Source organism: Poeciliopsis prolifica, unplaced genomic scaffold (assembly GCF_027474105.1).
Source record: "Poeciliopsis prolifica strain line A6 unplaced genomic scaffold, Auburn_PproV2 SCAFFOLD080, whole genome shotgun sequence".
NCBI classification, from domain to species: domain Eukaryota; kingdom Metazoa; phylum Chordata; class Actinopteri; order Cyprinodontiformes; family Poeciliidae; genus Poeciliopsis; species Poeciliopsis prolifica.
In genome coordinates this window covers 982,380-1,004,728 of record NW_026562455.1, presented here as the reverse complement: position 1 = coordinate 1,004,728, position 22,349 = coordinate 982,380, and the positions used below count along the sequence as shown (strand labels likewise).

Here is a 22,349-nt window from a genome sequence, read left to right as displayed (position 1 = left end):
AATGAAAAACAACAGAAAATTCTAGATTGGCCTAGCCTAGTCAAAGTCTGGACTCCCCTTGACATGGAGTGGCAACTGCCTAAAATCATGCAGTGTGGCAGAATGAACGCACCACTGTATTAATTCAGGCAATGAGTCTGCTACACAATAGTGACTCATGCCATGTGTCATAAACTGTTGATGGTAGTAGTGTCTGCTTACCCCTTGTTAGGTTTTGGAGTCATTTTCTTTTTTATGTAGGACTAATTTGTTTGGATATCTTTTTTCCCTGTGATATAATTTGTATTTTGTCTTTACATAGGGTTGTTTTGTCTAAACATAAAATTTGTTTGATCTGAAACATTTAACTTTCATAAAACAAAACTTATACAGCACTTTTTAGTTTAAATCAATTTCCGGTTTTCTAATTTATTAGCTAAATTTATTGCTATGTAGCGTCTTTTAAAAATGTGACAATATACGTTTCTGCCAAAATAAACAAGATGTTTACGAAACTGACTAAAATTCTGATTTTTTAAAATATTGTTCCTTAAAGGTAGAACATTAATTTGACCCTCGTGCTTTCTGTAACTTCCAGTTATATAATTCATTCCAGAAGAACCATACCGCTTGGATGAAGTATGCATATTATTATCCATAAGCTTAATTGCATCTATCTGTTCACCCATTACCTTCATTAGTTTAGTTTCACTCAGCTCAAGCTGCCTACTGTCAAACAAATTCTTAAAGAATGTGGTGCCATCATTGCAATGAATTTGTCAGGCTCTTCAGGCTGAAAAGAAAGATGCAGCTGAGGACATGACTGGAAAAGTGAAGGAGAATAGTGACCAAAAGGAAGAGGCAGTGGTTCCGGACAAGGAGGACAAAGAGAAGGAATTTGGTTCTGGAAGAAGGGGTAAGGAAGATGAGGAGAAGACAACAGAGGAGGAAGCCAAGACACCCAGAGCTCCACGCCGACCAAAGACACTGCAGATCAAAGTCACACTGCTGGATGATGCTCTGTTGGAGTGCGAGTTGGATGTAAGAATTTTCCCCCTTAGAGCTTTGCTTAAAATCTTACACTTTTAAGGAAAGTGTAAGATTTTAGTTGTTGTTGCTTTTGACATTCAGTGATTTAATTTGTTATATAAAAATTTTATCAGTCAGAAAACTGATGACACCATCTTTGTTGGTCCAAAATCAGACTGTATCCCAGTCCCTGTATAGAAACGTATGTGGTGCTGTAGTTACTGGTTTTAACTTTTCTATGTGAAAAATGTTTTCTCTGTGTTAGTTGGGTTATACTACAATGCAGAAAGGCTGCCATGCTGTTCTCTGACATTTCTAAAGACATGGTGTCTAAACCTTGCATAAATAAGTAAACCTAAAAAGTTCAAGGCACAATAGTACAACAGCTAACATCCCTTCACTACAGTGACTTACCAATTCTGGGAACATCAAACAGCAATAGGAATGTGAGCAGCACTGATTTCCAATGATGTCATGTGAATAAACCGTAAAAACATAAAAGGAAAAATAATGTTTTTAAAAATAATTTTAGTTTTTTAAGAATAGACTTAGATAATTACTACTAAAGAACACCAAGATTCAAAGCTGCGGTAACTGCTATAAAATTTTATTTAATTTTTTACATATTTGTTAAGCTGATCATTATGTCATGACTAAAGTAAGAAAAATAATCTGTGAAAACAAATCAGCCACCCTTCAGCCACCAGAGCAAAGAGGAGTGTCTTAGTGCTGTCAATCATTGCTCCACCTCCCACTTGTTCACGAACAAGTTGACTCACGAACGAGTCAACTTTGGTTCACGAACGATGGCTAGTTAGCATGGCCACCGATGACGGTGGATAAATGTTTTTCCAGAGTTGTTTTCTTCACCAATAGTAGATTGAGCAGCATTGTTTGACTGCATTAAAACCCTCCTCCTGGCTCTGATTGGTTACTTTTTACTTGAAACACTATAATGGCATACAGTATATTTGCACCAAAATAGCTGAAAACTCCTCAATGAGATCACATCCTCTCCTTTCCATCACAAATTGGATGACCTTTAATGTCCCAGTGCGATTCATAACAAGTAATGGGAAGTGCAGATATACACCCAGGTAAGTAAAGCATATCTATCAAATGTTGGAGCAAAATTTTTGTTTAATTTTAAACTCTTCTGATTAAATTTAAAATATTTCTTTCTCTTAATGAAGTCTTCTTTGTGCTTTGCAGTACACAAAATCTAATTTGTTAATGAGATCAGATGTATGTAAGTGTGAACTTCATTGTCTTTCCATGTCTCCAAATATGTTAGAAACATGCCAAAGGTCAGGAGCTGTTCATGAAAGTATGTGATCACCTTAATCTTCTGGAAAAAGACTATTATGGCCTGGCCATCTGGGAGACCCCCACTATGAAGGTGAGAGCACTTGTCATAAATCTAACATTCTCTTTCTTCTCCATTCATACAAAAGAGCATCTTATAAAAATTTATTGAGAAAATGAACCTAAGATTATTGTATTCATGGAGATATAATAGACATCATACTTTCTTCTTTTGTTCTGACAGACTTGGATGGATTTGACCAAAGAGATTCGTAGGCAGGTGCAAGGTGAGTCAAATATACAAATAAATTGTGGATTCTGTTTTGACTTCATTGCATTATTTTATACTTATTCTAAATCACTCTGGATTTTGTTCTTCAGGGACCAATTATAATTTCACTTTTAATGTGAAATTTTACCCACCGGATCCAGCCCAGTTGTCAGAGGACATAACAAGGTACATCATGCATCCTGCTGTTTAGTAATTGTAATTTTATTGTATTTAAACTTAACAGTTTTGCCCTAAAGGAGGTAAATGTTAGTGATTTTATGAGTTCTGTCATTTAATTTACAACACAACTTCAAACTGCAACAAATTAAAAGGTAAGAGTTTGATACAAGAAGTCTCTAGAGTTTGAAATGGAGCTGCAAGTTGAATTTGAATTATGCTAACAAGTGAAATACATTTGAACATAAAAAGGAATGGTTGATAAGTTTCAGGTGTTGATGACATAATCCTAAGCTATCCATTACTGGCTCCAGCTCTACACAGAAGAAAATCCTGTCTCATTCATGGAGTCTTTATTAATTTCTTCCACTCCCATCAATTAATGAGTTTCATGTAAATTTGAACCCTGGTCAGTTTCACTGCTGTATTTTTTAACATCTATGTTTAAAATAATGAAAGTTTTGAGTTAACAATAATGTCTGAAAAAAGCACCTCAAGCAGTGTTTTATGAAGACATTTATGACAACTTAGGTTCATGCTGTGGAAATACCAGTTATGTTTTACAGTAGAACTGTTAGATTAATCTTTGATTATGAGCTTGTATTTATTTTCTGTTTGTTTAGTCTTACCCAAATATTCAAGTAATGTTAAATATTTTCTGTGAAAATTCTGTTGATGAAAGCATTACGACTCAGTGATCCTCTATGAGGCCTTAACTACTTAGATTTTACAGTGCATGTGGCTGGAAGATGCATAATAGTGCCCTTGTAAGGACAATCAGATCACAAGAAGATAAAGAAATTTTAAATTACGCAAACTCGTTGCTTCAAAATAACTTAAGCAAAGTAAGCTGAAGATTGCTTTGCTTTGTTTAGTGAGTAAGTAAACCTAATTTATATCAAGTAAGCTAACTAACTCATATGGACCACTAAAAAAAAAAAGAATTATGACCTGACTTTAATCTCAGCATTCTGAGATTAAAGTATTTCCAACTTTCTGGTATAGCCATCTCTAGCCCGCATGTCAAAATTTCACATGAACGAAATACGTCATGCTGTTTGCTCGTCTGTCTGTCCCCTCACCAAACAAACTCGATAGAAATGAATGGAGAAGGAGCAGCAGTCTCTCCCGTCACCATATTATCATTACCTCGGTTACCTGCTGTGCTCCTGGGCTCCTACCACAGACTCCAGTGACAAGGAGTGAGCTGGAGAAACGCAGGTCTAAAAGCCAAAAGTAACAGCTGCTGTCTGGGAGGCTTTGGATTCAAACTGAATGACTGTGGTAAACCATTGAACCTGTGGAGCCGCCATGTTGTGAAACATTAGTAACTAATCAATAACCAACATATCTGCACCTAAAATGCACAGATGCCGTTTGCTTGCTTGGGAACCATTCTATTGACAATCACTGAGGCAACATGGGCAACCGCACAGAGCGGCACTTTGAGGGGGCAGCCCATTCGTGCCCTCCCATCAACTGGAGGATCTGGATCTGAACAGTGCCTAATGTAACCTCCCCATAATCTTCCCAATTTTTATAGTTAAAAGTTCCAGCGCATGGGCGTGCCGTGGTGGCACAGGGGTTAGCACGCCCCACGTTTGGAGGCCTCAGTCCTCGACCCGGACGTTGTGGGTTCGACTCCCGGTCCTAGTGACCTTTGTCGCATGTCTTCCCCCCTCTCCTCGCCCTCTTTCCTGTCTGCCAACTGTAAAAAAATACGAGCCACTCACGTCACAAAAACTCTTAGGAGACAGAAAAAAAAAGGTTCCAGTGCTAAATGTTCTTTTGAAATTAGTTTATTGATCCCTGAGAAAGTGTATTTGCATTTGTTAGACAATTTTTATGCTATTAGTTAACAATGGTCTCAAAATGACAATATTATTATTTATCACAATAATTTCTGGGACAATTAATCGCCCAGCAAAATTTATAATTGTGTTAGGCCTCGGGGGGCAGGACATGAAATATCTCATTCACTTTAAAAAAAAAAAACACAGCAAAACAAGTTGCTTTAAAACGCACCTCAGAACAGGGCTAAACAAAGAGTCTGTTGCGTTACAATCACCAGGGATTCAGATCAAAGCATTGCAGTTTCACTTTATATACGCCATAAGCAAATGATTTACATGTAAAAACCCCCCACAATATATACTCTTTAAAATAGCATTGCTCACGTAGAAGTAAAAAGTACAGTAAAACTACTTCTAGAAGTACTTGTTTTGCAAAAACTGATTGAGAGTCATTGCTTTTGAGCTCTTAATCTCAAATTCGTAGGAATAGATGAATTTTCTTTTACAGAAACTTTCTTCAGTCTATTTTCCTATACTCCAAACTGAACTTGGAAATCTGCTTCACCTTCTTGGAACCAGTCATAGAAATTCTGATAGGGACTGTTGCCTTTACATGTTTTTATTGCTGTTCTTATTGAGAGAGGAAAAATGAAAGCAGCAATGTAAAAAGACATACTGTATAACAACCTCATAGTTCTGGACTGGGACGATGATTTATTTGTCAGCAAGACAAAGACCCAAAGCATATGACTAAGATCTGAAAGGAGTGGCTCCAACCCCAGTCTGAAAGTCATGGAGTGAACCAGTCTGTGATGACTAATGGGTGAGTTTTCTTTGGTATTGGAATCAAAGGGAGCAGCAACAACACCTGATTTGGTCCTAATTCTACTTATACAAGACAAACCTTTGGAAGCAGAAGAGTCCATGACTTAGGTGGACAGGAAAGCTGGACAGGAAAGCTGTGGGTCAGAGGAAGGTGGGATGTCTGTTTATGTGGGGGCAGGAGAGGATGATGATGAGCTTGAACTGAACCTGTTGTAGGACATGTTCAGCTCCTTTGCTAAGTTCAGACTTCCATTAAAAGCCCATTTAAATTGTCCCCGAAAAATTATAACTGTTGAATTATTTCTGTTTTGTACATTAAAGGTACTACCTGTGTCTGCAACTGCGGAAGGATATTCTGCAGGGCCGCCTTCCTTGCTCATTTGTTACCCTGGCTCTGCTAGGTTCTTATGCCTTGCAGTCAGAGCTGGGTGAGTATGACCCTGAGGTGCACGGCAATGATTATGCTAAGGAGATGAAAATGGCCTCAGGTCAGACAAAGGAGCTGGAGGACAAAATGATGGAGCTGCACCGTACATATAGGTGAGATTACAGTCTAAGTCAACCAGTGATGAAAATGGTTTTTACATTCTCAAATTATTATCTAATTTATTTCTTTCATTTTAATGGTCTGACTGCATTTATTATCTGAGGCACTTTAATTGTATTTTTCAACATTGTTCTTTGATTTCTCCAGTGTATCTAACACAATGTAGCAGATTATTAATGAATGGCTCATTCATTAATAATGTAGAAAGATATATTTTGGTTTTACTATTTTTCAATGCATAAATTCTTACATTTATATTGCTTTCTTTTGGCAGAATAATGTGTCCAGCTCAGGCAGACCTGATGTTTTTGGAGAATGCCAAAAAACTCTCTATGTATGGGGTGGACCTTCATCAGGCTAAGGTAAGCTGAAGTGGGCTTTTCAGTCTCAGTTTCCCCAACATTCATGTACAAGTCATACAATAATGGCTGCAAGAGGACACTGGCCCACTTGGCTGCCGCTTCCCCATCTATTAAGTCTGACAAAAGCTTGCTTTCTTAACTGTTTTTGGTGTTCTCTCAAGCTACGTTACCTTTGGATTTTACCTCAATCTGGTTATTGGCTAATAAGGTGTGGTTTTCCTGCCACATCTGAGCATTGCTAGCTTACTGGCAGGTTCTGCTCTCCCTGGTACACCTTGGAACACCCGCCCAACCTATAACCGATGATTCATTTCCTATCTTCAGTTTACCTATTAGTCTTTCTGTTGTGTTTTCCATCCAACACCAAGGCCGCGATTCTTTACAACCATCACACAACTTTACCAGCAGACCTCACCACAACTTTAAAACAGCATGGACTTCTAGGATGTCACCTTTGCACCCACAGAAGTTCTTGTTACAAGTTTGTTTAAAATTTTTCTCCCAAAAATGGTATTCCAACACTCTGATCTCACCAACGCTCCCGCTCTTCATGCAATGACTGCACAACATTTGTATACTTCATCTCTCACATGGCTCAATATAATGCCTTCGCAGTGCCATTTTCCACCTTGAGGACACCAAAAGAGTTCATCAGAGCATCTTTATTCAACACCCAATGTCTCCATCCATCCATCCATCCATCCATCCATCCATCCATCCATCCATCCATCCATCCATCCATCCATCCATCCATCCATCCATCCATCCATCCATCCATCCATCCATCCATCCATCCATCCATCCATCCATCCATCCATCCGGGTAGCGGGGGTAGCACCCTAAGTAGGGACATGCAGGCTTCCCTCCCCCGAGCCACTTTGGCGTTCCCATACCAGGCAATAGTCTCTTCAGTGTGTCCTGGGTCTTCCTCTGGGTCTCCTCCTGATGGGATGTGGCCAGAACACCTCACCAGGGTGGCATCCTAACTAGATTCCCAACTTACCTCAATTGGCTCCTCAATGGAGGAGCAGTGGCCCTACTCTTTTGTCCCTACAGTATAACTGAGCTTCTCTCTTTAAGGGAGAACCCAGACACCCTATAACAATATCTGATGGCCATAATTCACCCATCAGACACCAGTAACGCTAATCGACGTAATACTGGCTCAAGACCATGACCTTGGATTTGGAGACGCTGGTCCACGCCAGTTCACGGCAAATTCAGATGCCACTTAAATGCTTGCTTGACCATTTGGCAGCCACTTCAGGACTCAAGATGTCACTCTTTTTCAAGTCTACATGGCTCTGGTTAGCACACCCCTCGTTTGGAGGGCTCAGTCCTTAACGCGGATGTTGCGGGTTCGACTCCCGGGCCCAGCAACCTTTCCCCCCTCCTTGCCCTCTTTCCTGTCAATCTACTATCAAAAAATGCAAGCCACTAGCGCCGCTAAAAACTCTTCAGAGAAAAAAATGGAATGAAAATAGTCTTCATGGCTCTTAAGGCATTCAATCAGGCAATCAAAAACTAAAAAAATTACTCTGCACCTAGAGGCTGTTTTAGCTAGTATTTTTAAAGGTATTTGCATTATAATTTTTGCCATAAAATGATGTCAAAGTACTTACTGAACATAATTATGTATTAATCAACGCTAAAAAATGATTAAAAAAAAACATGCTCAACAAAATGGTAGTGCATGGTACTGCATGGTAGAAGTATCAAAACTAGCCTAATTCAAATTCAATACACATTGAAAAATACTTTATCAATCCTAAAAGGAAAGGAAATACTCTTGTTTGTGATATTAATTCAAAACTTTTCAGAGAGTTAGTGATGGCTTTGGGCAGGAAAGCACTTCTGTCTATATTACATCAAATTTGAAGGAGTTTCTGACTGAAGACAGTCAGCTTTTCTGAGACAGTCTCATAAGGAGGATGGTCAAGGTGGCCCATCATTTTCTTAACTTCATGCAAATTCATTCTTTTTCTCATCATTTTTCTGAGGTTGCACGCTCGTCCCCACAATTATATAAGTTTATAGAATCCATATAAATTCTGTTTTAAACAATGAAGCTATTTGCTAAAACACTTTTAATGATTAATACCAAGAAATAAGATGTTCTAAAATATGTTCCATGATATATATTGATCTTTTCTTTTTTGTGTCGTAAATTAGAATTCTGGGAACCAAAAATGTTGCACTAAGTCACACAGAGGGCATCAAAATTTTGGCTATGAAAAATTATTATAATATTCCTCATTATTTATTTACAGGCTCACCGCTTTGGGTTTTATTGATATTAAATCTGTGCAAACATATTTTTAGTGTAAAGAAAAAGGCTTTGGACAAAAGAAAAAAATGCTGTTTTATGTAGCTATTAGTTGAAATAACTAAATCCATTTTGCTTCATATCATGACATAAACTGCTGCAATGACATGTTTAATCAATAACTGTATATCATTGGTAATCACAGGTCAGTCAGATCAACATTAATCTCTCCAGGTTGAAGATTATTGTAGGCTCTGACCTAGATTTACTGCATTAGCATAAATCTCCATGACATGCAAAGTGGTTGGTGCTGCGTACATATTTTTTTCTCTCTAACAATAGGAATACATTTGACTTGACATGTTTTTTTAATCAACAATCAGATCAATCTGTTGCAAAGCAGGGTTGTTTAGAAGATTGTATTATTTTTACCGTACTGCCTCCTTATGGATTATCTAAGGTATTACAATATTTTAATCCAAGTCACAAATCTACAAGATGGACAAAGAATTTGCTGCAAGATTTTTTTTAGATATTATGCAGCAAATGGGAACATTTAAACTTTAACAGTTAAGAAAAAATATAATTCTAATGATGGTAAGTTCTAAGAACTTATGTTTTGACACTTTTGTTTCGTTTTCTACAGAGGTAGATGGAGTATCCAAAATGAGTACTCAAGTGAAAGCAGCTCTATTTTTATTTTTTTATTTCTCCAAAGAGTTGTAGCAGCGCCAGTAGCTCGTATTTTCGACAGTAGGCAGACAGGAAAGAGGGCGAGGAGAGGGGGGAAAACATGTGGCTGCCGGGACCGGGAGTCGAACCCACAACATCCACGTCGAGGACTGAGGTCTCCAAACGTGGGGGTGCTAATCCCTGCGCCACCACAGCACGTCCCAGCACTATTTCAACTTATTTTTACTCAAGTAAAAGTACAAAGAAGCCAAGTATTTTAAACAGGCAACTCAGTTATTGAGTAACTGATCAAATTATCAATCATTTAATATTTAAAAATTACATCATCTCACAGAGCAAAATATAAAACTTAGTGAAACTTTTTGTGTTTCAAGGAGCAAAATAACAGTAATTCATGTACGTAACAAAAATTACAAAATCAGACAGAAGAAAATTTTTCCGAATCAATTTCTTTCAATATAAAACTAAGGAAATGTTTGCAAAAACTCTAGGTGTGTGCCTTTTTCTAGTGAATGTTTGAATAAAACATGTTTATTTTTCATTAGGTGGGTAGACAATCCAGAAATAGTACTCAAGTAAGACTAGCAATACTTTATAAATAAAAATACTCAAGCAAAAGTAAAATGTACAATGTAATAAAAAATCTTCCTAAAAGTAATTTTTCAATAAAATGTTAGTCAAATAAATGCAACTGAGTAAATGTAACTACTCTGTAAAAAAATATGCAAACAGTTTGAATAAAAAAAAAATACAGTAAGCTTAAGATCACTGAGTAAGAAAAACAATTTAGTTTAAATAAGCAGTACTAAATCAAGTAGCACAACCAGCAAAAAAACTAAGTTCAGGTAACTTATGCATTTTTTTAAAACCTAATTTCTTTAATTTGTGTGAACTGCTTGATACGAATTTAACCATCCATCTTCTGCCGCTTATCCGGTGTCGGGTCGCAGGGGTAGCAGCTTAAGAAGGGAGGCCCAGAAGTCCCTCTTTTTGGGGACTAGCCACTTCCTCCAGCTCCCCCGGGGGAATCCAGCCGAGAGACATAGTCCCTCCAGCGTGTCCTGGGTCTTCCCCGGGGCCTCCTCCGGGTGGGACGTACCCGAAACACCTCACCAGGGAGGCGTCCATGAGGCATCCTAACCAGATGCCCGAGCCACCTCTCGATGTGGAGGAGCAGCGGCTCTACTCTGAGTCCCTCCCGGATGACCGAGCTTCTCACCCTATCTCTAAGGGAGAGCCCAGCCACCCTATGGAGAAAACCCATTTCGGCCGCTTGTATCCGCGATCTCGTTCTTTGGGTCATTAACCAAAGCTCATGACCATAGATGAGGTATGTAGATCGACCGGTAAATCGAGAGCCTCGCTTTTTGACTCAGCTCTCTCTTCACCACGACAGACCGGTACAGCGCCCGCCTGTGAGTCTGATAGGACTCCTTCTTCGGCCTGACAGCATCCCTCACCGAAGGTGTCCACCAACGGGTTCAAGGGTTGCCACCACGACAGACACTGACAACCTTGCGACCACAGCTCCGATAAGCCGCCTCGACAATGAAGGCACGGAACATGGTCCACTCAGACTCATTGTCCCCCCCCTCTCCTGGGACGTGTTCGAAGCTCTGCCGGAGATGGGAGTTAAAGCTCCATCTCACAGGGGACTCTGCCAGACGTTCCCAGCAGACTTTCAATACACGGTTGGGCCTGCCAGGTCTGACCGGCATCCCCCCCCCCACCACAGGAGCCAACTCACCACCAGGTAGTGGTCAGTGGACAACTCCGCACCTCTCTTCACCCGAGTGTTCAAGACATACGGCCGTAGATCCGACGAAACGATGAGAAAATCGATCATCAAAGTGCGGCTTAGGGTGTCCTGGTGCCAAGTGTACATATGGACACCCTTATGCTTGAACATGGTGTTCGTTATGGACAATCCCTGACAAGCACAGAAGTCCAACTCCTTCCCCACCAGAGAGGTGACATTCCACGTCCCAAGAGCCAGTTTTTATAACCGAGGATCGGACCGCCAGGACCCCCCCCCTCCCCTCGGCCACCACCCATCACACACTGCACCCGACCCCTGTGGCCCTTCCAATAGGTGGTGAGCCCATTGGAAGAGGGACCCATGTTTCTTCTTCGGGCTAAGCCCAGCCGTGCTCCATAGATAAAAGCCCGGCCACCAGGCGCTTGCCAACGTGCCCCACCTCCAGGATTGGCTCCAGAGTGGGGCCCCGGTGACCCGCGTCTGGGCGAGGGCACACGAGAAACAAAGTTGTCTTTCTTCATAGTTGTCTTCTGGCTGTGCTTTGTCTGGTCCCTCCCCTAAAACCTGTCTGCCTTGGGTGACCCTACCAGGGGTATGAAGACCCAGACAGTATAGCTTTTAGGATCATTTTGGCACTCAAACCCCTCCACCACGATAAGGTGGCAGCCCGAGGAGAGGCTCTGATTAGAATGACTAAAAACCAACAACATTCCACTTCCCACTTAAATTAAGCAAACTTAAATTCTTGAATGAGTCCTTTGTCCCTCGTCTCTCATTTCTTTTTTAAAATTAATTCTAGTGTCCTTTGAGAGTCAGACAGGAAAGTCAGTACTAGGAGAAGGGGAATACATGCAGCAAAATTCATCAAGTCGGCACTCTACTCAATGACAAAGAACTCCATACAAGGGTTGTGCGATACCCTGGCGCCACAGCAGCAACCCTCTCTCCCACTTGACAGAATTACTAATTACATCATATATTTGAAATACATAACATATGGAAAAATATTCTGCTAGTAAAATGTACAGTGAAGATAAATTCACTCTCACTCTTGATCATCATTGTTGTTTGCAGGTGTCACTTGTGCGTCAAATTTAAAGGAATACAGGGACATTTATATGTCAAAAAAATGCAATTTATGATGCATCTAAAGATGTTAAAAAAACAAAAACATATTAAGTTAGTTGACTTTGGTGGTATTGCTTATCATAGGTCGACACAGTCTGGTCTTTGACAAGAACATTGTTTTATTGTTGGCAACTAGAGTTAGCATAGCGCTAATACCATAGTTTATGATCAAGCTCAAGTAGAGTGGGTTTGAGAGATTTTTCAACCACACATTCTAAGTAGCTTACTAAAAGTGAGTGTTGATAGCAATTTTATGAAAAGTCAACTTACTACTTTTAATTAAATACCATGATTGTATTTGCAGTATAGTCACTACCCAGTTTTGACTGTCAATGTTGAATATCTGGAAGGACGTTTAGAATGCAAGACTCATTTTACTGTCTCTGACAGGACCTGGATGGTGTTGACATCATGCTGGGAGTTTGCTCAAGTGGCCTGATGGTTTACAAAGACAAACTGAGAATCAACCGTTTCCCATGGCCCAAAGTCCTTAAGGTGTCCTACAAGCACAGCAGCTTCTTTATCAAAATACGACCTTCTGAGGTAGATAACCTTTGTTATTCATAACCAGACATAAGACATTCTTTTGATGTTGATTTCACAGATTCAGCAAAATTTACTTCACCACAGATGCATTTTTCCCCAATGATCGACATCAGCAAGCAGTAGAAAGTGACTAAGATGAACGCTGAGATGCACCTGCTTTGTAAAATAAAAAATAAAAAAAATCACTTTTTCACATCTTAAGATTGCAGTTTTCAATTTGCAAAATGCATCTGTGGTGAAGTGAATTTTGCTGACTATGAAATAAACATTAAAAAAATCAAGTTAGCATCTTTACATAAGTATGTTTAACACTGCACATACTTAGGTCAAAAATATGTAGTCAAGATACAAGACATAGTAACTTTTTTCAGAAAATAAATTGCTGAAGTACAAAGTCTGTCTTTTTAAGTTCACCCACACAACAAAAAACAATCTTTTTATCTTTACTGTGTTTTATTCAGTGTTTCAAAACACCAAATACTAACCATGAGCTATCAGAAATTCCAAGCATCAGTGGACCAGCAGTGTTTTGAAGAGCAGTTTTTCAAGTACACTGATTAAAATATTCTGCTCTATCTGCTTAAACAATTAAGATTAAATTAAGTTCAAGTAAGTTAGTGCTTAACTTTCAGGGCATTTGTACAACTGATTTCTGTGTTGAAAAATAAAATGTGTTTTATGTATGTGTTTTTTAGTGTAGGTTAACAAAGTAATGCTGTTGTTGGTGATGTCGGCAGAGAAAAATCATTTGATGAAAATAACACTCGAGCTTAAGAATGTTATTTACCATAGAAAAGTATAGATCAAATTCCTTATTTGTATGTAACTTATAATGTCAAGATGTTTTTATTTAGTTTATGTACTGCTAAACAAAATTTATCAAGTTTCCAATACTTAAGTCACACAACATATCTTCATGTGTTTTCATATGTTGCAATAATTGATTTTATTTATTTTTTTTTTTTAGCACACTGGGTATAGGTGGCAGTGGGAATTGGCCATTAATCCCTTCCGGCCAATCGCAGTAGGATTGGCCAGTAGGTGGCATTGTGCTGCTGATGGCACAATGGATTGCACCAACTGATTTTAATTTTTTCACAAAATTTTGTTTTAAGATATTCAAGGCGAAAACATAGACTCCAAAGCTTCAATTATAAAGTCTACTTTCAGAGCAGTAAAGTGCTTATTGGGTAGTTTTATGCATTTATAATTACATACATTAAACTGCACCATGAGCGGTATGCTTATTTTTATGGTGTCGTCTTGGAAAATAAAGAGAACAAACTATTACTGCTTTCTATGTTTTCTGTCAAAGTTTGAGCAGAGAAACACATAAAAAGCAGGCAGGAGCCCAGAACTGTTTCAATCAAGTATTATGTTTTAAAAATGTAAGATTGTTTTTTGAGGCAATGAGTTTGCACAATTTTTTAAGCGAAGTGAACTATTTAGATTTTAGAGTGTGCTTGCAATTTACTAAATCAAAAAGTTCAGTAATCTATACAAAGTTTAGTTTTGCTTTATCTACCTGACAAAATTAAGTTCACTTTACTTGGATTTATCATTTTCATGTAACAAAATAAGAAAGTACTTTAATCAAAAATGGCCTTGTTTGATCAACCTAAATTAATTATGCAAATAGTTATTTGTATGAGTGTCATACTTAAAATAGTAGGGATGGGAATTGATAAAAAATTTGGATAGCAATTCCACTGTCAGTGACTTATCAAGAAGAATTGAACCACTGAAAACCAGTTCTTTATTCCTATCCCTAGAAATCTAGGCAAAAAAATCAGAAATTAACTTTTTAAATTCTGTTTTATATTCAACAGACAGAACAGTATGAGAGTGCAATTGGTTTCAAACTTCCCAATTACAAGGCTGCCAAGAAGCTGTGGAAAGTATGTGTTGAACATCATACCTTCTTTAGGTAGTGTATGGTATTTTTTTTACTTTTTTCCAAAGCTTTGCTTTAACAGTTTCCTGTGTTTAAATTTCTACTGTTAAATAATATTCTTTCTTTGTGGACAGGTTAACTTCCACTGAGATGGTCACCACCCCGAGAAAGTTCCTGGCACTAGGCTCCAAATTCCGTTACAGTGGACGGACTCAGGCTCAGACCAGACAGGCCAGCTCTCTGATTGACAGACCAGCTCCCATGTTCCAGCGCTCTTCCAGCAAGAGAAACTCACGCAGTCTGGATGGAGGTAAAGTGTTGCACATGTTTAAAACACTGGCAATCTAGTTAGAGTGTTACCTACCAGGGGTCCTTTTACAACTTCACATGCTCGTACATGCCTTGACAGAATAGAATAGAAACAGCCTTTATTGTCCCGCATAGACTTTATTACTGCCAGTATTACTCTGCACTATGTTTTTCTTTTCATAAAAAAACTTCTCACTCTCTTCTTTCTATCCACCAAGCCCATAGTCGAAGCAGACAAATGTTTATGGTCATCTCAGCTTTTTAGCCAACTTTAATTTTATGATAATTATACAAACAATATATCAGTCATAATGCATTATGTTTTGAGAAAAATTAGACAGTATTTTAATTAATCAAAATGAAACCATATGATTGTATTGTAATAAATAGGATTCTATTTCAGTGGATATAAACTGTTTACCTGGAGGTGTCATTTGTTTTAATTTGGTACTAAATAAAATAAACTATATTGAAATGTACAACTTTTTTTTGTTTGTTTATGATGTTACAAGGAATAATGTGTTTGTTATTTCATTGGAAGTCGAAAGTAAGGTCACTGCATCTCCTTTTTCCCCATCCCAGCAATGGCCACTACACCAGACAACAAATCTAGTCGTCCGGTCAGTGCCCCTGTTATGTCACCAGTATCTCCAGGTGAGGCAAAGCCATCACCACTGCTACCCACACTGCCTCGTCATGGCCATCCTGATGGCTCGACACCCAAAATCCAACGCCACACGGATTGGAAAAGGGAGCTAAAGACAGAATGTAAGCCAGAGCACACCAAGAGCCCAAAGCCACAGTCTGCTTCAGAAATAAAGGTAAGGCATGAATTAGTTCATGGACTTTGTGTTGTGCGATTCAGTGCAATCCCAACCCAATATGTTTTTACTGAACTGCGTAAGCTTACTGTGCAAAATAATTATCAAAGACAATTATAAAAGTTCATACGAAGTGGATATTTTTTGCATATTCCAATTAAATATTTGGAAATTAAATCCTACAATTTATTTATTTTTATTGCATAATAATGTTCTATATTTACAGTAACTTTGCATAATAAACTGCAAGTGTGCTCTATATTATCGGGTATCAGTTTTGAATGTATGAATATAAATAATGAAATAAAAGATATGGCTAGTTTCCCTGAAACTAACTAATATTATGAGCTTTGTGGTACTAGACTGTTGCCAAGAGAGAGCGAAGGAACTCCCCATCCATGACCAATAGGGAGAAAGAAAAAAAGAGCCAGGTTTGTTTGCCTGATGCATGATCACTCAGCATGAGAATATAAATGCAGACTCCTTTATACCTACATCACTTCCTTGAAGCTTTTAAATGACTTCAGAAAAAACAAGAATAAAAAAATATTCTCTTGTGGTTAAGAAAGAGTATTTAGTTTAAGAAAATAAAGGGCAGTATTTTTTGCATATTCCAATAAAATGCTACAAATTATTTATTTTATTGCATAGTAATATTTTAAAACGCTGGCAATATTGTCAATATTTGTACACCAAACGAATATGGACACAAATATAATGATTAACTGACATAAAAATTTGGGTTAATATCAATATCGGAAATTAATATTGCCGTTAATTTCTGGACAATAACCACCAGCACTGAAGTTGCTTCTCTATTTCAGTTAAACACTGTAGCATTGTCACATACTCAAACATATACAAGATAGTCAATCCCCTCCCCTCCTGAAACACTTACACAAATAGGAAAAAGCTGAAAAAATTATCACTTGGTAATACTGGCCCAATTTTTCTTATGGTACTCATATCGATATGTTAGAAAAGGTCTCTTTAATTTGGGGAGATTGGTGATCAAAATTCTTATCAACCAATTTTACTTACCTGGGGAAGGGTCTAAAGCTCAACGACCGTCCTCTTTTGCTCTGCCATGAGAGAGATCTGACTGACACACCTGCCCACCAGGTCATGTCTGCATGTTAACAGTTGATAATACTCACCCCACTGTTGCCTGCTCAGCGACTTTCTTGATGTATTTAGCAACATTTCAGAACCAAGTTTAATTGAAAGGTCAGTGTTTGTTAAAACTGGTGAAAACTGCATTTGGTGCACCCAGAATAATTTTCCTTAATTTTAGGACCTATCAAGTTATGTAAAGTAGCATTGTTACAAGAATCTGTATTATTGTAACAAGCGCATATCAGTTTTTGCTGTTTTATGTTTGAGTTACAAAAGAATTTTCTTTTTCTGATGGGGAACAACAGCTCTCTGTTCAGGATAAAAAGATGGAAATGGTTCGAGTAAGGAAGGTTAGCAACATTTTTTGCCAACTTGCATTATCATCAGTAATTTAATGACATTTTTTCATTTCCATTGCAGAGTCAAATGATGCAATATTTTCTTGACTATCGTGATTTGTGGATGACTATTTTGTGAAAGCCTGTGTATTTCATTAAGACAAATACATTTTTTGGTTACTTTAATTAGAAATAGAGCGACCTAATACTACTACTTCCATTGATAACAATTATGATGATGATATTAGTAGTAGTATAATTTACCATTACATTACGACAGTCGAGCATAGCATTCTAGTGAAGTACATGTAACCACTGTTCTATGTGACACCCTGCAATGTTAACATAAATTTAGATAATTTAAATATTAAATGGTGAATTGAGGTTTTAAAATATTTATTATTAAAATTAAGTCTTGCAATTTTCCCTATTTTTGTAATTTCAGTAATGGGTTTTTTTTCCAACCCCAAGAAAAAAACAGCCATTTAATTTGTATAGTACTGTGAATGAAAACCTAGAATTCATTAATGACAACATTTTTGAAATTTCTTGTATAATTCTGTATTTTTTCATCATCCACAAACAACATTATTTGTAAATTAACCCCTGAACTGTCTTCCTGAAAACAGAGAAAATACCTGTTTTCAGGACTTGGCACAATATAATATAAGCTTGTTGAAATTTTGCAAATCCAGAAAATAGACACATGCAACATCCTTATGCAGTAGCATCTTATGAATGCTTAGCATATGACTTAAAATTCTTGTATTTTCATGTATGTGCATGGCTGTAACACATACCCACCCAGTTTGTAGAGGTTCGTCATCTTTTATTAGCTGAGCTGACAAACTGGGAATTGCATGCTGCATTCTGTTTCTGCGCACCAAAGCTTTATCTCGATACCATTGCTGTTATTTGAAGATTTAAACATAAACATTCATTTTTAACTTGCTTACAATCAGTTTTATTCCTTTCCCTCATTTTTCACAGAAGAGACCCAAGAGACTTGAGGGAGAAACTATTTATATCAGACATAGCAATTTAATGTTGGAGGTTTGTATTTTCAGTGATACCAGTTTTGGTAGTTTCTGTAACAGTTATGTGTGCATAAATGTAATGTTGATTTTCATTTGCTTGATCTGTTTGTTTGTTTCTTTCTTTTTTTCTCTCTCTCTCTGTAGCTCAACCCGAAATGGTTTGCATGCACCATTTTCCTATCTGATTGTCATGCAAGTAGCTTCTCATCATTTGTTTCTGTTTGTCATTTAAGCTTGTCACTTTCTGAAATATATGGCTGGGAAACATTTTCTTTTTGTTAAACAACAAACTCTGCAGACCAGTTTGTCCTTAAAGTGTGTAACTAATTTCCAAATGAACTTTTTTTTGCTGATAAACTGTCAAAATAGGTTACTTAAGATTCTGTCTTGACAGGCCCTTTCCAAAAACTTTGGAAAGGGCCTCATGGAAAAGTTGTTCTATTCAAAATGTTAAACTTTCATAAGTTATAGATTCAGGGCCCACAGTTTAAGTGATGTCAAATATGTGTTTGTTAATTGTTCATAATTTGGGCTTCCAGCCAATAAAACCCACAAAAACAGGAATTCAAAAAAATTGTAATACTCTGAGGAAATCACCTTAAACAGTTTTTGCAGATTATACTATTAAAATATTATTTTTCAACTTATTGTTTAAAAATTATGTCAGTCTTCAATACTTGGTGGAAATCCCTTTGCCTTAATCAATGCCTTGATGCAATGTGACATTGACGTAATCAGGCTGTGGCATTGCCTGGCAGTTATGGAAGCTCATAATTTCTTGCTGTCAGCTTTTTGGTGTTTTTGGATCTTGTGCCCTTCATTTTCCTCTTGACAATTTGCCTTAGATTCTCAATGGAGCTTAGGTCCAGCGAGTTGACTGGGGAGTCAAGCTGTGACCAAACCAGGTTTTGGCATGTGTAGAGGCCAGGTCCTGCTGGAAGATGAAATCTGCATCTCTATTGAGATCTTCAGCAGAAGGAATCATGAAGTCCTCTAAAACATTCTGTAGACTGTTGCAGTAACCTTGGATTTAAGAAAGCAGAGTTTACCAACTCGTTATTATCATGACTGACTGTGGATATTTTACGCTGGACCTCAAGCAGTTTGGGTTCAGTTCCTCACTCCTCCAGGTACTTGGACCTTTTATTACCGAATGAAAGGCACACTTTACTTTCATCAGAAAAGAGGACCTCGGGCCACTGGCCAGTGGTCAGGACTTTCTTCTCTTTGGTCAGTTGAGTCGCTTCCTATGTTCAGGTTCGGAAGTGGCTTGACCCGAGGAAGCTGACAGTTACAGCTCATCTCCTGGATGCGTCTGATTGTGGTGGCTTTTGAAGTTGTGACTCCCGTCTCCTTCCACTCTTTCTGGATCTCTGCAAGATTCTTGAATCTTTTTGGTTTGATAATCTGTTGGAGTCCTCGATCATCTCTTTGACTGATGCTTCTTCTCCTGCCACATTTTGCCCTTCCACTAGACTTTCAATTGATGGCCTGAACACAGCATTCAGCCAGCCTCCTTAGCTATGCACGTTTGTGGCTTACCCATTCTATAGAGAATATCAAGTCTTCCACACATTGAACCAAACTGAAGCAATGTAATGACGCCTGGTGATGCTTTGAGTTTCGTAGACTATTAGTGTGTCACACTCAAATTACAACATTCGTGCCCTGCAAAATTTGGGCTGATTTCTTCAGAGTATTAACATTTTTTGAATTCCTGTTTCTGTGGGTTTTGTGAGCTGGAAGCCCTAATTATGTAACAATAAACAAACAAATACTTGGAATTGCTTAACCTCTGGGCCCTACATCTACAATCTGACAGTTTAACTTTTTCAATGGAACTATGGAAATTCAACAACTTTCCCATGACATTCTATTTTTTTTGGAAAGGGTCTGTGTCTTACTATGTGAATTTTGACATTTTCTTGAAAATCTGTATGGCTCTGCAGTATTTACTTAAACCAGTGACAGTTCTGGCATCCTTAGGTTGAGCGCTGCCTAAGCAGCTGAATTCTTCTCACTGTTTAAAATTGTATCATTTTATGACACTCAGGATTCCATTCAGACATACAGACCCACCCAATAGTGAGTCCGGACTTAGAATAGTGAGTGTGGCTGCAGAAAGCATTGATCAATGGCGTGACTCAGCTTTAGAAATGTGTGTTTTACTTGCACTGTTGATATGGAGTAGGATGCTGATATTGTTACCCCTTTCTCTAGCCACACATGGATGCAGGATGGATGGATGAGTGTGTTAGATCGACTGCAGGGCTGTGAAAGTGGGGTGGGGGCTCACAAGAGCAATCGTTGCTCACTCATTACAGAGTGGAGCTGATGCAAAGCTGCAGAGTGTTGTTGCCATAGAAGGTCTCCAGCAAAATAGAAAAAAATTTCTAGATTTTCCACTCATTGGTTTTTGTTTTAAAAAATCTCTAGAGAAGTCTGAAACATCATTAAATAAAGCTACAAAATGGATAAGTTAGTGAAAGCACTTGTTTTATCCTGATCACAAGTCTAGTTAACACCATCCCCACATTTGGCTTCGCCTACTTGCCTACTTAACTGGAATTTTTCAAAATTTGTCAGGTCGTGGGATTCGGCTTTCACATGAGATTAGCTAGTCTCTAATGCTGAAATAAACCTGCCATACAAAATCATACGAGGCATGAAATACATGTGGGTATCACCGATGGTAGCAGATCATCCATAGACTTAAACATCTGTTAGTACATCCTCCACGGTTCACATATGAAAACTTCTTTGAGACTGAAGGACAATGTTGAAGATTATGAAAACTATATTTTTGTGTGCATAGATAGATAGATAGATAGATAGATAGATAGATAGATAGATAGATAGATAGATAGATAGATAGATAGATAGATAGATAGATAGATAGATAGAGATAGAGAGAGAGAGAGAGAGAGAGAGAGAGAGAGAGAGAGAGAGAGAGAGAGAGAGAGAGAGAGATAGATAGATAGATAGATAGATGATGATAGATAGATAGATAGATAGATAGATAGATAGATAGATAGATAGATAGATAGATAGATAGATAGATAGATAGATAGATAGATAGATAGATAGATTGCCTTTATTGTCATTGAACAGAATTCAACGAAATTTCCATTGCGACTCCCGTGCAAAAAGTCAAATATATACAATACATAAATAAACTTCACAGTAATAACAATATATACAACTAAAATTAACTAAAAGGCACTCCAACCACACTAAAGAGGAAGCAGCATTATGGCAAGGTGCAGATGATGTGACAAAGTGCAAAGTGAAGTGCAAAGTGTAATACTGTTAGGCATTCAAACCATCATAAAACAACGAATAAGAAACCAGCATATCATTTAATCATCAATGCCACAAGGGCACAGTTGTTTGCCTAACTGTAATATGAAACTTTCTATTTTGTTTTAACAAGTTCAAGAATAATCTGTGTTTTTGAAAAGGGGTTGTATATGATGAACTCATTTTATGCTGCCTGTCAGACAATGACTTTTAATGAGCTGTGAGAGCATGCCTGAAGAAGATGATACAAAATTATATCTCTATTTTCAGATGGAAAGATTAATAAATTTTTCTTACAATAGGTACAAAATTAATATTAGTAATATTAGTAGCAATTATGTTAGGATTTTTTAATATGTATATTGTGTGTGTATGTGTCTTATATAGTCACACATAATTTTTGAGTATTTTCTTTGTACTCCGATAGCCAAGCAACGACATCTTATTGTCAAATTCACTATCATGACTTTGTGAGATGACAATAAAGTAAGTCAAAATCTCAACCACTTTTTCTCATTAATTTCCAAAAGGTTCTTTACAGATCAGCTTTCTCTAATCTGACTTTACCAAGACCAACCAACACAACTAAGTTTTGAAGCAAAACAGTTAGCATAAACATCTAAAATTCAGTGTCAAATACACTATTTTACATGGTTTACTTTACTAACATGGTCATCAGCCCTTTTCTGCCAGACATTTTGAATACAGCAAAGCAGAAAATGCTTCAGCATTGCAGACATTTTGAATACAGCAAAGCAGAAAATGCTTCAGCATGCCATTGTATGTTACAGTTCAGACTGGTGGATACGGAGGACAGATCCTGACAAAGGTGACATTGGTAATCACTGTGCCAA

General features: G+C 37.8%; 1 protein-coding gene across 10 annotated transcripts in view; it reads left to right on the top strand.

Moving 5' to 3' along the window:
* epb41a (erythrocyte membrane protein band 4.1a) overlaps window positions 1–22,349 on the top strand; it is a 64,244-nt gene that overhangs the window by 11,491 nt on the left and 30,404 nt on the right. For 2 of the 10 annotated variants that reach the window (XM_055021971.1, XM_055021963.1), the window contains exons 3-16: window positions 763–1,020; window positions 2,303–2,407; window positions 2,558–2,600; window positions 2,695–2,770; window positions 5,701–5,919; window positions 6,201–6,288; window positions 12,525–12,677; window positions 14,510–14,607; window positions 14,709–14,884; window positions 15,466–15,704; window positions 16,067–16,135; window positions 17,126–17,170; window positions 18,149–18,211; window positions 18,340–18,387. In XM_055021971.1, coding sequence (XP_054877946.1) covers window positions 763–1,020; window positions 2,303–2,407; window positions 2,558–2,600; window positions 2,695–2,770; window positions 5,701–5,919; window positions 6,201–6,288; window positions 12,525–12,677; window positions 14,510–14,607; window positions 14,709–14,884; window positions 15,466–15,704; window positions 16,067–16,135; window positions 17,126–17,170; window positions 18,149–18,211; window positions 18,340–18,387 — 1,680 coding nt within the window. The remainder of the gene's footprint in view (window positions 1–762; window positions 1,021–2,302; window positions 2,408–2,557; window positions 2,601–2,694; window positions 2,771–5,700; window positions 5,920–6,200; window positions 6,289–12,524; window positions 12,678–14,509; window positions 14,608–14,708; window positions 14,885–15,465; window positions 15,705–16,066; window positions 16,136–17,125; window positions 17,171–18,148; window positions 18,212–18,339; window positions 18,388–22,349) is intronic. The other 8 variants (XM_055021973.1, XM_055021964.1, XM_055021965.1 and 5 more) reach the window with 8 other exon arrangements.